We start from the raw sequence: 14,147 nt of genomic DNA, 5'->3' as shown, positions 1-14,147 counted from the left end.
TATACACATTCAATGTAATTCCTATCAAAGTAACGACAGCATTATTCACAGAGCTAGAATAAATAATTCTAAAATTTGTATGAAACTATAAAAGACCCTGAATAGCCAAAGTAATGTCAAAAAGAAAACTAAAGCTGGAGGCATCACAATTCCTGACTTCAAGTTGTGTCACAAAGCTGTATCATCAATACAGTATGGCACTGACACAAAAACAGACACAAAAATAGATCAGTGGAACAGGATATAAAACCCACAACTGGACCCACAGATGTATGGTCAACTAATCTTTCCAAAGCAAGAAAGACTATCCAATGGAAAAAAGAAAGTCTCTTCAGCAAATGTTACTGGGAAAACTGGACAGCGACATGCAAAAAGAATGAAAACTGGAACAATTTCTTACACCATAACAAAAATAATTCAAAATGGATTCAAAATGGATGAAAGATCTAAATGTGATATAGGAAACCATCAAAATCTTACAGGAGAAAACAGGTAGTAACCTCTTTGACCTTGGCCACAGCAACTTCTTCCCAGATATGTCTCTGGAGGCAAGGAAAACAAAAGCAAAAATGACCTATTTGGACCTCATCAAGTTAAAAATCTTGTTCACAGTAAAGGAAACAACCAACAAAACTAAAAGGCAACCAACAGAATGTGACAAGATATTGAAAATTACATATTGGATAAATATTTAGTATCCAAAGTCTAGTCTGTAAAGAACTTATCAAACTGAATACACAAAAAGCAAATAACCCAGTGAAGAAATGTGCAAAAGACATGAATAGACAATTTTCCAAAAAAGACATCCAGATAGCTAACGGACACATGAAAAGATATTCAGCATCCCTCAACATCAGGGAAATACAAATCAAAACCACACTGACGTATCACCTCACACCTGTCAGAATGGCTAAAATTAACAACTCAGGAAACAACAGATGTTGGTGAGGATACGGAGAAAGGGGAACCCTCTTGCACTGTTGGTGGGAATGAAAACTGGTGCAGCCATTCCAGAAAACAGTATAAAGATTCCTCAAAAAATTAAAAAGAACTATCCTATGACCCAGTAATTGCACTACTAGGAATTTATTCAAAGGATACAAAATGCTAATTTGGAGGGACAGATGCACCCCAATGTTTACAGCAATGCTATCAACAATAGAAGCAATTTTGAAGCAAAATTGAAAATTAAGAAGCAAACGAGTAAATGTGTTATGTTATTCAGAGTCAAGATTTACAAAGCAGAAGAAAGGACACACACATGAAATGGAGGAAGGCAAGACAAAGCCCTGAGGGGATAGATTAGAATTGAAGGTTTCCAAGATTCATCATGAATTCTAAATATGTTTATGCAGGTTTACATGCACATGTATATGTATATAGGCATATGAGTATGAATATATACATGTACATATAAGTATATGTGAATACACCCAAGGAATCTAACTCTAGGCCAGATCTTATGTGTGATGTTTCAGACACAAACATAGTTATAAAGTCATGGGAAAGAGAAGCTTCTCAATCCACAAAATACTGATACACAAGAAGTCATGGTCTCAACCCCTTCTTCTCCCATGCTCTTGTCAATACATAGTGCATTCTTACTCTAGTGGCTTCTAATTGGAGGCATCCTTATGGTGCTGGGGAAGAGGGGCTTGACTGAAGTATTGTTTAGGCACTCCCTCTGTGTACACCACCTCACTGAGGGGCACTTGAAGAAATTTTTCTCAGTTCCACTTTAGTCAGGACTTTTCTACTCCTACCCCTGCCACCACTACCTCCCAAGAACACAGGATCCATAAAATAGCAAGAGACTTTTGTTTGGGGATCCTTCAGCTGTGCATTGATCCTCCCCTATATCTCATACCAGTTTGGACTGATGCATCTAATATTCATCCACTGCTGCTCCAAGAGAGGAAACAGAACACTGTTGTAGCTGGGGCCCTTTCCTGTTTAGACTCTTCTTGATACTATTGCATTAAGTGAATAAAGCCTTTTTATTTGTTACTTTTCATTGTTACTTTCATTTTGCTTTTTATTTTAATGGGCCAACTCAAAAACTGGCATATCTCTCAGACAAACTGTAGTGCAGGCAAGGTCAATGAAGTCCAATGCCTTTACGGAAGACACACTTTGGAAGATGCTAGTGAATCTGTGGGACGTTCTGGGGTGGGGTAGTGGGGTTCTATGAGGTCATTAGAAGAGTCTGAGAGCTGCCTGGGCATTTTGGCAGTCAGGTCAGTATGTTTTGGACAGTCCTAGCAAACCATGTGGGGTGCTCTAGGAGAATGTGATTTTGGTTTTCACATAAGGTTTACAGTTCTGAGGGGGAACAAAGTTCTTTATTTTTAGACCTTGATTCATTGGCCAAGACACCTGCTGGATCAAATTATAGATTCACCAGGCAACCTTTTAGAGAACTATGGAAGCAATTTGTGGCTACTGCTTATGGTTCACCAATGATGGGACCTAAAGTCACTGGAGACCCTGCATTCTAAGTTGCACCCAATAACTATTGTTAGCTCTAAGCATGCTCCTGGAACAGCATACCACATAGTGAATGATTAAGACTTGTACTTTAATGAAAAAGAATAAGCGCCATGGTATCACTTTCTCCAGTAACAAAAAAGATCTTAGAGACCTGCTTTCTTTGCCTCCATAGTAAAGGAAATAATCTTGTTAAACTTAGCGAAGGAAAAGGGCATATTTGGGCATCTCACTACAGAATACCATCTTCAGAAAGCCTTGACAGTAGCCGTATTGACTGAAGAGGTGACACTAAATGGAGGATGAAAAGAGAAAACATCTGAGACTAGTTACTGTTTTGGTTCTGAAAGAATGGCCCACCTGTGATGAGCTCCCTGCCACCAAAACAAGGTTTGGATCACCATTACAGAAGTGACAGTGTCCCTTTAAGCCACACTAGTGGTCCTGATGAAGTAGACGGTACATGATAATATTTTTATTTTTTTAATTTTTTAAATTTTTATTTTTTAAGCCGTACTATTATATATATATATATATATATATATATATATATATATATTATGAAATTTATTGTTAAATTGGTTTCCATACAACATCCAGTGCTCATCCCAACAGGTGCCCTCCTCAATGCCCATCACCCACTTTCCCCTCCCTCCCACCCCCCCATCAACCCTCAGTTTATTCTCAGTTTTTAAGATTCTCTTGTGGTTTGGCTCCCTCTCTCTCTCTTTTTTTTTCCTTCCCCTCCCCCATGGTCTTCTGTTAAGTTTCTCAAGATCCACATAAGAGTGAAAACATATGGTATCTGTCTTTCTCTCTATGACTTATTTCACTTAGCATAACACTCTCCAGTTTCATCTATGTTGCTACAAAAGGCCATATTTCATTCTTTCTCATTGCTACGTAGTATTCAATTGTATATATAAACCACAATTTCTTTATCCATTCATAAGTTGATGGACATTTAGGCTCTTTCCATGATTTGGCCATTGTTGAAAGTGCTGCTATAAACATTGGGGTACAAGTGCCCCTATGCATCAGTACTCCTGCACCCCTTGGGTAAATTCCTAGCAGTGCTGTTGCTGGGTCATAGGGTAGATCTATTTTTAATTTTGGGTGGAACATACACACTGTTTTCCAGAGTGGCCGTACCAGTTTGCATTCCCACCAACAGTGCAAGAGGGTTCCCGTTTCTCCACATCCTCAGCAGCATCTATAGTCTCCTGATTTGTTCATTTTAGCCACTCTGACTGGCGTGAGGTGATATCTCAGTGTGGTTTTGATTTGTATTTCCCTGATGAGGAGTAACGTTGAGCATCTTTTCATTTGCCTGTTGGCCATCTGGACGTCTTCTTTAGAGAAGTGTCTATTCATGTTTTCTGCCCATTTCTTCACTGGATTATTTGTTTTTCAGGTGTGGAGTTTGGTGAGTTCTTTATAGATTTTGGATACAAGCCCTTTGTCTGATATGTCATTTGCAAATATCTTTTCCCATTCCGTCGGTTGCCTTTTAGTTTTGTTGATCGTTTCCTTTGCAGTGCAGAATCTTTTTACCTTCATGAGGTACCAATAGTTCATTTTTGCTTTTAATTCCCTTGCCTTTGGAGATGTATCAAGTAAGAAATTGCTGCAGCTGAGGTCAGAGAGATTTTTTTCCCGCTTTTTCCTTTAGGGATTTGATGGGTTTATTTCACATTCAGGTCCTTTATCCATTTTGAGTTTATTTTTGTGAATGGTGTAAGAAAGTGGTCATTCTAGGTTCATTATTCTGCATGTTGCTGTCCAGTTCTCACAGCAACATTTGTTAAAGACTGTCTTTTTTCCATTGGATATTCTTTTCTGCTTTGTCAAAGATTAGTTGGCCATACTTTTGTGGGTCCAATTCTGGAGTCTCTATTATTCCATTGGTCCATGTGTCTGTTTTTGTGCCAATACCATGCTGTCTTGACGATCACAGCTTTGAAGTAGAGGCTAAAGTCTGCGATTGTGATGTGTCCCGCTTTGGTCCCCGCTATTTGGGGTCTTTTGTGGTTCCATACATGTCGCAGCCGGCGCGACAAACACCGAGGTCAGGGTCCTGAGGGTAGGGGAATGCAAGAAAAAAAGAGAGAAGAGAAAGTTTGGGAACAGGAGGGTCCCCTGGGCTGATGGCCCAAGTGACGGCTTTATTGTTGCTGTACACAATCTTTTATAACCAGACTCTTATGGGTTAGGTCATTCTAAGAATAAACAGGTTTCACATAATTGCTGCCCACCAAAACATTTAGTTCTGTGTTTCTTGTGCATTTTCTAGATGGGTCACAAGACCTTGTTGATAACATTGCTAGCAAAACACAATTCCCATGTTTGTTTCTATCTGACTCGGGGTAGAAAAAGGGAGGTAGCATTACTGCCAACACCTGCAGACCACAGTCTTCAGGAATTAACTTTCTCAGCCTTGACAAGGCTTTTGTATGCCCTTGAAAGTGGGGGAATGGGAGGGGGGACCACCAGGTTGGCTTGAGTCAACAGGGAACGTTGCTCGACCCGGTCTCAGCCTGGCACCGGGGCCCGGCCCCCCACACATACAAATTTTAGGATTGCTTGCTCTAGCTTCGAGAAGAATGTTGGTGCAATTATGATTGGGATTGCATTGAATGTGTAGATTGCTTTAGGTAATACTGACATTTTAACAATATTTATTCTTCCAATCCATGAGCATGAAATGTTTTTCCATTTCTTTGTATCTTCTTCAATTTCCTTCATAAGCTTTCTACAGTTTTCAGCATACAGATCTTTTACATCTTTGGTTAGGTTTATTCCTAGGTATTTTATAATTCTTGATGTAATTGTGAATGGGATCAGTTTCATTGTCTTTCTGTTGCTACATTATTAGTGTATAAGAATGCAACTGATTTCTGTACATTAATTTTGTATCCTGTGACTTTGCTGAATTCATGTATCAGTTCTAGCAGACTTCTGGTGGAGTGTACCGGGTTTTCCATGTATAATAACATAGTAAGATTTTTAAATAGACCCAGATTTTTTAATTAATTCATGCCACCCTCACAAAATAGCAAGCTCTATTAAATTTCTTCATAAGATCAGGTCATTGGGTACCATATAATCTGAATATTAAGTGGCAAATTATTACATAAAAATAGCAGCTACTGCTAAGCTTGCAATGATTGACCAACAGTGAAAACAATATGAAAATGGTAATCAGTCACCCATTTCTGGACAATCCAGGTCAAGGCCTTCTCAAAGAGATCTATGAGTGGATATCCAATAATGGGAGTGTCAAGAAAGTAAGTTGATTGACTCTGTACCAAGGCACTAATGGCCAGATACTAGGCAATGGGGTACCCAAAAGGCAGGTGAATCAGGGTCCATATGCTGATGGCCCCTATGACTAATACAAGTTCTACTGCTCAGCTCTTTCCACTGAATCTTCATATGAATCTGAGAGCCTATCAACCTTTATCAAGAACCCTTTGTTTTCAGAAATGAACAAGACTATGCATTAGACCAGGTCCCTTCACCATCAGTGGAAGACCTATGCTATGGTCAGAATTTAATGGGGAGGTAGGAAAGAATGGTGTTTCTTGGGCCTTTGGATACTGATGTTTTTGACTATGACCTTCACAACACCTGATACCAAGATGTAGGGAAAACACACAATGTTCACTGGGTAAGGGCAAGGGATCTGGGTAATAATACCATTGGGTTTGAGGTCATTGTCAATGGGACCCTTACCCAGATCCAACTATGGATATTTCCCTTTAGATCACTGCAAACTTCCATTGTAATGGCCCAATTAGTATACATATTATTTATAGATGAATTGTCAATGTGAAGTCCCGCTTTGTACCAATTCCTCAGCCCTGATGGAAATTGTTGCAGTTAAGTCCATTTTAGTTGGCATGTGGAAGACTGAACCTATCCAATTACCAGTTTCTAGTGCCTTTGTCTCCCAAAACACCTGTCTGAGGATGAAAAAAAAATATAGCTGCCCTAATTGCTGAGTTGAATGAAATGAAAATTCTCCATGAGACTATTTAACTATCTAATAATTCAGTCAATCTGTGCTCACAACTTTGGGTGTATAGAGACTCAACTGATTTATGCAGCTTAATGTTGTAGTACAGACCTTACAACTATGGTATTTACATTGTGACAGTGCTACCGTCCATGTCCAAATTTGAGGGAACTTGGGATGCAGCAATTGCTATTATGAATGCCCTTTTTAGCATCCTTTTATTGTGGAAGATCATAATCAGTAGCCTTTGGGGATTGGGTTGTCATATGCCACTACTATACTTCCAAAAGGCTGTCAAAATTCTCTGAATATCTGCCATCAACACACAAATGATGACATGAAAAAGTCCCACTCTCAGAGAAATCAATAGACTTCCACTCTATTGATGACATCTACCAACACGGACACAACTAAACAAATACTGATTGTCCTGCAGATCCACATATGGAAACTCAGTGATGTTAGTATTACGGGCAAGGTACAGTTACCTGGTACCCTAATAGAATTCCTCAATATGCTCTGTAAGGGGCATGACATCTCATTTCAAAGAAGAGTGCCCAGCTTTGCCCCTCTCTACTTTAACAAATGAAAGCCCAGCAATTGATGGGACAAGTCAGTTACTTACACTCTCATATTTCCCATTTAGGGTCTGTGATGGCCTATCTGTGGGATAAGTAGAAGGGCCAGTTCCTTTCAGTAGGGCCATGACCAAGAATATGCCCCAGAGTCCCTCCAACAGGTCACAAGTCTGCCCTTCCACAGAGCCCCTCTAATCTCTATTGGCTCATTGACTTACAGAACTCAGGAAAATCTCTTCTCCCTGAAAGAAGGTAAGGCAGGAGGCCACTGCCATAGGTCAGAAGTACCCCTTTGGTCTTTCAAACCCATATCTCCAGGAGGCAGATGAAAGGTACACATTCTTTAAGAGATATTATTGGCCAGTTACAGGGCCTTTGCGGACACTGAGTGGTTGCCCTTGACCAAGAAATAACCATAGGACAGGAAATACCAACAAAGAATATCAATACTTCTCCCTTTGTTCTATAGTTATCTTAGGGTACTTAACTTTAGTCAAGCTTTGATTTCTATAAAAATATACTGAAACAAATATTCATAAACCAAAGAAAAATGATCTTCCAATGAATTTCATTTAAAGCTATCTATAATTACCATACTTACCATAGAATCTTTCCCCTTTGGAAGCTCTTTGTTTTTTTACTTGCAGTTGAGTTTTTGACATTGAGTCTTTAGGATCATGATTTCCAGGTACTTTATCATTAGCTACATAAAGAGAGGCATTTAGTCCAGTAAATGGAAAAACAAAAATATTGTGAGATTCCAGGCTTTCAAAATATTGCAAAGTTTTCTCTCATTTTAAAAAGTTATAAGTAAATTATCATAATTATAGGTCCAATATGAAAATGGTGAGAAGAGTTTTTAATGGATGTATTAAAACTGTCTCATTATTCCATTAACATTCATAGTTCTCAAATATGTCTCAATTGAGTTTTTATTTCTGTTAATACTTTAAATTAAAACATAATTATTGATGAAGGAATGAAAATATATATGCACAAGATTATTCATTACAGCATATTTGTAATTGCAAAATATTCAAAACCACATAAATATGCAAACATAGGAGATTGGTTCAATAAACTAAGGTATATACTAGAAACTATAGTAATATCAATTATGGTACATAGTATGATCCAAACAACTGTACATGCAACTCTAAAAGAAATGAAGAAAAGATCCCATCAAACTGATGGAGGAATGTCCAGGATATAATGTTAAGTGGAATAAAAAAACTGGTAGAAAGGGTATCTAGTACATTATCTTTTAGGAAATAACAGAAAGGAAATTTAAAAATAGATATTTACCTTTACAAAATTAAACATGAAAGATAAATCAGGGGAAAAAAGTAGTTTTTAGTTTTTTCCAAAGTCACTGTGGACGATGTTTGTTGAATTTTATTAAATAACTTTTGATAGTGCTAGGCATGTCCCTCACACTGAGGAACAGTCTATGATGTAGTATATATTTGAGACTCATTTTTAACTAACAAGTATACAAAACCTTCAACATCGCTTTGCTAGTGAGCTGAGGAGAGCATAGAGTATGAGGTAGTTTGCTTCCATCGTTAAGGAGGTTAACTTATGAAATTTAGTGAGGGGATGCATCACAGCAGACTCACTCATTCAGAGTGCCCTCACGGTGGCCACTTGACCAAGGAAGACAAGGAAGTGGGGAAGGCAATAATGTAAACCCTAGACACACTTGGTCCTCAGCTCCTTTCTCAGGTTTGGCCCACCAATATTGAGTGTCCTTAGACCAGAAAGACTGTTTGGATCACTTTTATAGCCACCTGAAAGATGAGCCACAAGGAGCCACTCTGATGGTCCTTTTGTTGAACAATGGGGGGTAAGCACAGTAAACAGATTAGGAGATTGTTAACTAGACTCAGATTTCCAGGGTCATTTGTACCACCTTTACTGGTTTCTAGTTCAATTAAACCTCCTTATAAGGTGATGTCAATTGGTTCACAAGACAACCTGAATCTTCTTAACTGACAGATTTCAGGGCAAGGAGAAACCAGCTAATGTGAAATAACGATGTTTGACTAGTGAATGGAGTAACATAAAAATGTTAAGCAGGAACCCACTTCTGAACAATCTGATTAAGTGTTTCCCCAAGGAAAGTTCTGAGTCTGGTTACTCGACAATGGGGCCTCAGGGATGACATTAATGGACTCTCCAACAAGGACTCATGGCCAGATAGTGATCCATAGGTCACCCAACACACAGCCCCACTAGAAGCCAAATGGTGATGACATATAAGACTAACACAAGTGCTCTTCTTTCTGCACTTCTTAGTTTATCTTGGGATAACCAGAGACCTCTCCTCCCCCACGACCTACTTTTACCCAAACTTTGAGCTTTCAGTATAAACAACAATGAGAATTAGGTCAAGATTCCTATATCTCCATCTGGGGACGAGGGTGTATGCCAAGGTCATGGTTCAATGGGAAGATGGGTGAGAATTGCATTTCTAGGCCTCTTGGATACTGGTACATATATGAATGTGATCCCTATAATTACTGACACTAGGATGAAGGGAAAAGAGATAAGGTCCAATTGTTTTGGGGTTGAGCGTACTAAATGGGACCTTTATCCAAACTCAACTATGGGTGTGTCCTTACAGGCCACTAAAAATCTCCACTGTTATGGCTTCCATTACTGAATGCATTATTTGTATAGATGTATTTTCTATGTACATCTCACTCCTTTCCTCCCCAAGCCCTACTGGCAACAGATGTAGTTTAGGGCCATTTTAATTTGGTATATGGACAACTATAAGCCTACCAAGCTACCAGTGCCTAGCACCTTTGCCATCCAAGAACACTACCTAGGGAAACAAACAAAAAAAAAACAACTTACCTTCATTGCTGAGCTTAATAAAACAAAGTTGTCCGTGACATTTTTTTCTCTATTCATAAACCCTTTCAGTCTGTGTGTAAGGCCTTGGGTAGCTAGAGACTCAATTTATTAACACCACTCAGCACCATAGTACAGAAATGGATGCTGGTGTCACTTGGAATTGTGACCTTCATAGAAGTTTACTGCCCAAGGTGAGTGAAATAGGTATGCAGCAACTGGTATCATAAACGCCCTTTCTAGCATCCCTGTTCAACACCGGTAATTAGGATCTTAAGTTTACCCTATGTGTAATGGGTTATAATATACCCTTGATGTCCTTCCATAAGCCTATAACCTGGAAAAAAGCCCTGCCCCCAGATCAAGTACTAACCTTCCACTATATTTATGACATTCTCCACTGGACCCCGACAAGAGTACTACCCAACAAGGACTGAATACTGTAATAACCCACATGCAGCAACACAGCTATACCATTAATATAAACAAGGCACAAGAACCTGATACTCATGCAAAATATGGGGGCAAAATGGAAAGGATTACATTGTCTCACTCCAAGTTCTAAGGGGTAAAGCTTTTTTTTTCTCTCTACCCAAAAAATACAAAGGAGGCCCAGTAATTAGTGGGATTATTTAGCTTCTGGAACTTTCATATTACCTATGCAGACATCTCAATGATACCCATCTATAATGTTACCAAAAAGGCCTCTACCTTTGAGTGGGTCCCAGCCAAACGGATGCCTTACGGATCCTCCAGCAGGCCTCTCAGGCAACCCTTCTAGTTTGTTCCTTTGATCCACATTTGCCTTTTGAGTTACAGATCTCAACACCTTATCTACCAATTTGAGTTCTATGACAGAAGGACAATGCCACAAGTCAGAGGTGATTGGTGGGTTACTGAACCCAAAATCTTCCTAAAATGTATACACACCTTGAGATACTACTGGTCGGTCATTGGTTCTTAGTGGATAGTGAGCACATGACTTATGGATGTGAAATTGTCTTTCAAGCAGAAACCAACAAAAGTTATGAATACTTTGACTTTCTTCTCCAATTAGGATATTCAGATTCAAAATCAAACTATAAATTTTCTACAAAATATATACTCATATACATATTCATGAACCAAAGTAAAACAATCTTCTGATATGATTAATTTAAAATATTTATGTATAATTATTATACTTACTAGTGACTCTTTCCTCTTTAGCAATTTTTTGTTTGTTTACTTGAAGTTGGGTTTTTGACATTGACTCTTGTGGCTCAAGCACAGGATTTTCATCTGTTACGTTGTCATGAGCTACATAAAGAGAGGCTTTTAAATCACCATTTAACAAAACAGAACTATAGTGAAATTCCTAAGTTTCAAACTTAGGAATAGTCTATAGCAGCATTTTCTTTCACATAAACAATTATAAATACATCACTATAATGTGAAATCTGACATGAATAAGGTGATAAGGGTTTTAATGGGTAATTGTTGGAGCTATCTCCTTAATTCAAGAAAATATTTTGCATTAAATATTTATATTAGCCTCTAATTTTCTTGTGTTATTTATACTTTATGTTAATGCATATTAATAAAATAAAAGTGAAAACATATGTACATTATCTCTACATTATTTTTCATTGAAAAATATTCAAAATTACATAAATGTTCAAGTATGGGTGACTGAATAAGATATAATTCTATGAACTATGGCATGGTATAAATTCTCATAAGTAATGTGATAATGATCTTTATAAGCTGACTTATAAGAATTTCCTGGAGATAATATTACGTGGAAAAAAGAAACCAGAAATGGGGATAATGATTTTAAAAGAAGGAAAATAAAAAAGGAGAGAGCAAAATAGATACCTTTAAAACAGAAAACACAGGAAACATGTAAGAAAAAATACAAATGATCAACTATAAGATGTGAGGGGAATAATGAGGAAGGAATGGTAATCTCTAAGTATACCTTTTTACTTATTTTCTAATTTAGAAGTACAATCACATTATGCATATTCTAAATATTGAAATAAGGTCAAGTATAAGACAACTAAAATGGAAAGAAACCTTAGAAAGAAAAAGTACTAATCTAAGTAATTCAGCAATTTATTATTTAACATAAACCCTCATTCTTCAACAAGAGAGTAGGGGGCAGACTGCAAACATGTAACAGAATCTTTCAATAGGTTTATTTTTCTAGTGGCATATACTAAGCAATTCTGAAATAATTTCAGAAACGTTGTAGGGATGAGCAAATTAATATGGTTGTTCAGAGTCAGGTTCACACTATAAAAGAAAGAACATCTGCATATGAAAAAAAGGAAGGGAAGAACAAGTACTGAGGGGATGGACTGAAATTTAAGATGTCCATGAGAACTCATGATTTCTAAATTAATTTAGATATTAGTTGTTACTTTCAATTTGGCTTGCTATCTAAATATGTCTCTGCATGTGTATATGCATGTATATGTGCACATATGTGTGTGTGTGTATAAATATGTGTATGTGTATATATACATATGTATATATAGGAGTCCAACTCCAGGCCGAAATCCTACATTTGACATTTTAGGCCCAATCATAGACAATTACAAAGTTTCTACCTGGCAGTACTCACAGTGGGGAAGGGGAGTGGAATTTACCACCCACACCAAGTTTAATGCACAGCCTATGAATGCCAGACACTTGAGGTAATTGCAGTCAAAGACTAAGACCCATCCATGGCATGCTCTTATGCATTCTGTTTCCATGCGAGGTGCCTCCATTAGAGGTCTTCTTGTGAAAAAGGGAGGAGTCAGCTAATACACTGTACTTTTTAGGCACTTCTCAATAGGCCACTTTACTAGGGATATTTAAAGATACCTTTCTCATTTCAACTCAGTATTTAGGACTTCTGTACTCCTAGTCATCCTACATCAATATTTGCAAGGCTTCTGGATTAAAAAACAGACCAGAACCTTTTGTTTGGGGCTTCTTCAGCTATGAGATTATCTTCCCCCAAACTTCACTCCCATCTGTACTGATACATCTGACCCTTTGCTGGTTTGGTTCTGTGGAGTAAATGAAAGACGTTTTCCTATTTAGACTCTTGTTTATACTATTGTAGTAAGTGAATAAAAGCTTAACTGTTACTTTCAGTTGGGCTTGCTATCTAAATTGACGAAGTCAAAATTGGCAGCTTTTTCTCTGACAAATTGGCATAGTCAACAATAAAGTAAAATTCTGGAAGGAGAACTTTGGAAGGTGCTAGTGAGTCTGCAAGACTCTTTTGGGGGATACAACTGGATCATTCACAAAAGTCATAGGGTCCTACAGGGCACATCATCAGACAAGACAATGTATCTCCAGAAGTGCTAGTGGACACTGGCTGGGGCTCTCCAGGAGAGTACTATTGTATTATTTACATATACTTTACTTTTAAATTCTGGGCATGAACAATGGTCCTTCTATTTACCTCTCAATTCACTGGCCAAAACACACAGTGAGTGGTCAAATTAGATATTCAACAGATGAACTCTAAGCTAGGGAAGCAATACCTTGGCTACTGCCTTTGGTCCTCTGGTGATAGGACCTAAAGTTAATCAGAGATCTAGCATGCTGAGTTGCACTCAGTGCTGTTAATTTTAAGAACCCCTCCGTGTCATAGTTAGCCTACGACTCATTAATTTATTGAGATATGTTCTTTAAGGAAAAAAGAATGTAGGGTCTTGAGAGTCACTTGATCCAGTGACCTGAAGAGACCTTAGAGACTGGGTAGTTCCCCTCAATAGTACAGGAGATAATCTTTTTAAACTTATTGAGGGAGACTAGCATCTGTGGGGCTTGTGAATACAAAACTCCTTGGAGAGACTGGACAACAGCAATGTTGCCCACAGAAGTGGGCATGGAATAGTTCTGTCAAGGTAGAAACTATTGACCAGCAGAAAAAGTGATATAAAATGGTAATTGGGCAACTAAACCTGGAAAAGATAAGCAAAGGTTTTCTAGATGAGATATATAAGTTCAGTTGCCCATCAGTGGGTTCTCAAATGAAGAGACTGAAGGACTCTTTACCAAGGTACTCATGGACAGGTAGTATTCAGGAGCACTCAACAGTCTGTACCACTATGGTATACATGGTGACAGTTACTGTGACAAAAACAAGTGTTATCACTCCACTCCTTAGAATGTTTTTTTTCTTCCAAACTTTTATTTAAATTCCAGTTAGTTAACAT

The 14,147-nt window shown here is 38.0% G+C and overlaps 1 protein-coding gene across 2 annotated transcripts in view; it reads right to left on the bottom strand.

Moving 5' to 3' along the window:
- Positions 1 to 14,147, bottom strand: part of LOC122474025 (coiled-coil domain-containing protein 7-like) — a 347,700-nt gene that overhangs the window by 146,831 nt on the left and 186,722 nt on the right. For both annotated transcript variants that reach the window (XM_043564967.1, XM_043564968.1), the window contains 3 exons: positions 11,131 to 11,241; positions 10,654 to 10,791; positions 7,685 to 7,786 (listed from right to left, as the gene is read on the bottom strand). In XM_043564967.1, coding sequence (XP_043420902.1) covers positions 7,685 to 7,786; positions 10,654 to 10,791; positions 11,131 to 11,241 — 351 coding nt within the window. The remainder of the gene's footprint in view (positions 1 to 7,684; positions 7,787 to 10,653; positions 10,792 to 11,130; positions 11,242 to 14,147) is intronic.

The sequence above is a fragment of the Prionailurus bengalensis genome, chromosome B4 (genome assembly GCF_016509475.1).
Source record: "Prionailurus bengalensis isolate Pbe53 chromosome B4, Fcat_Pben_1.1_paternal_pri, whole genome shotgun sequence".
In the NCBI taxonomy this organism is placed as follows: Eukaryota; Metazoa; Chordata; class Mammalia; order Carnivora; family Felidae; genus Prionailurus; species Prionailurus bengalensis.
Note: the sequence above shows the minus strand (reverse complement) of the source record. Positions and strands in the feature narration are given on the sequence as shown.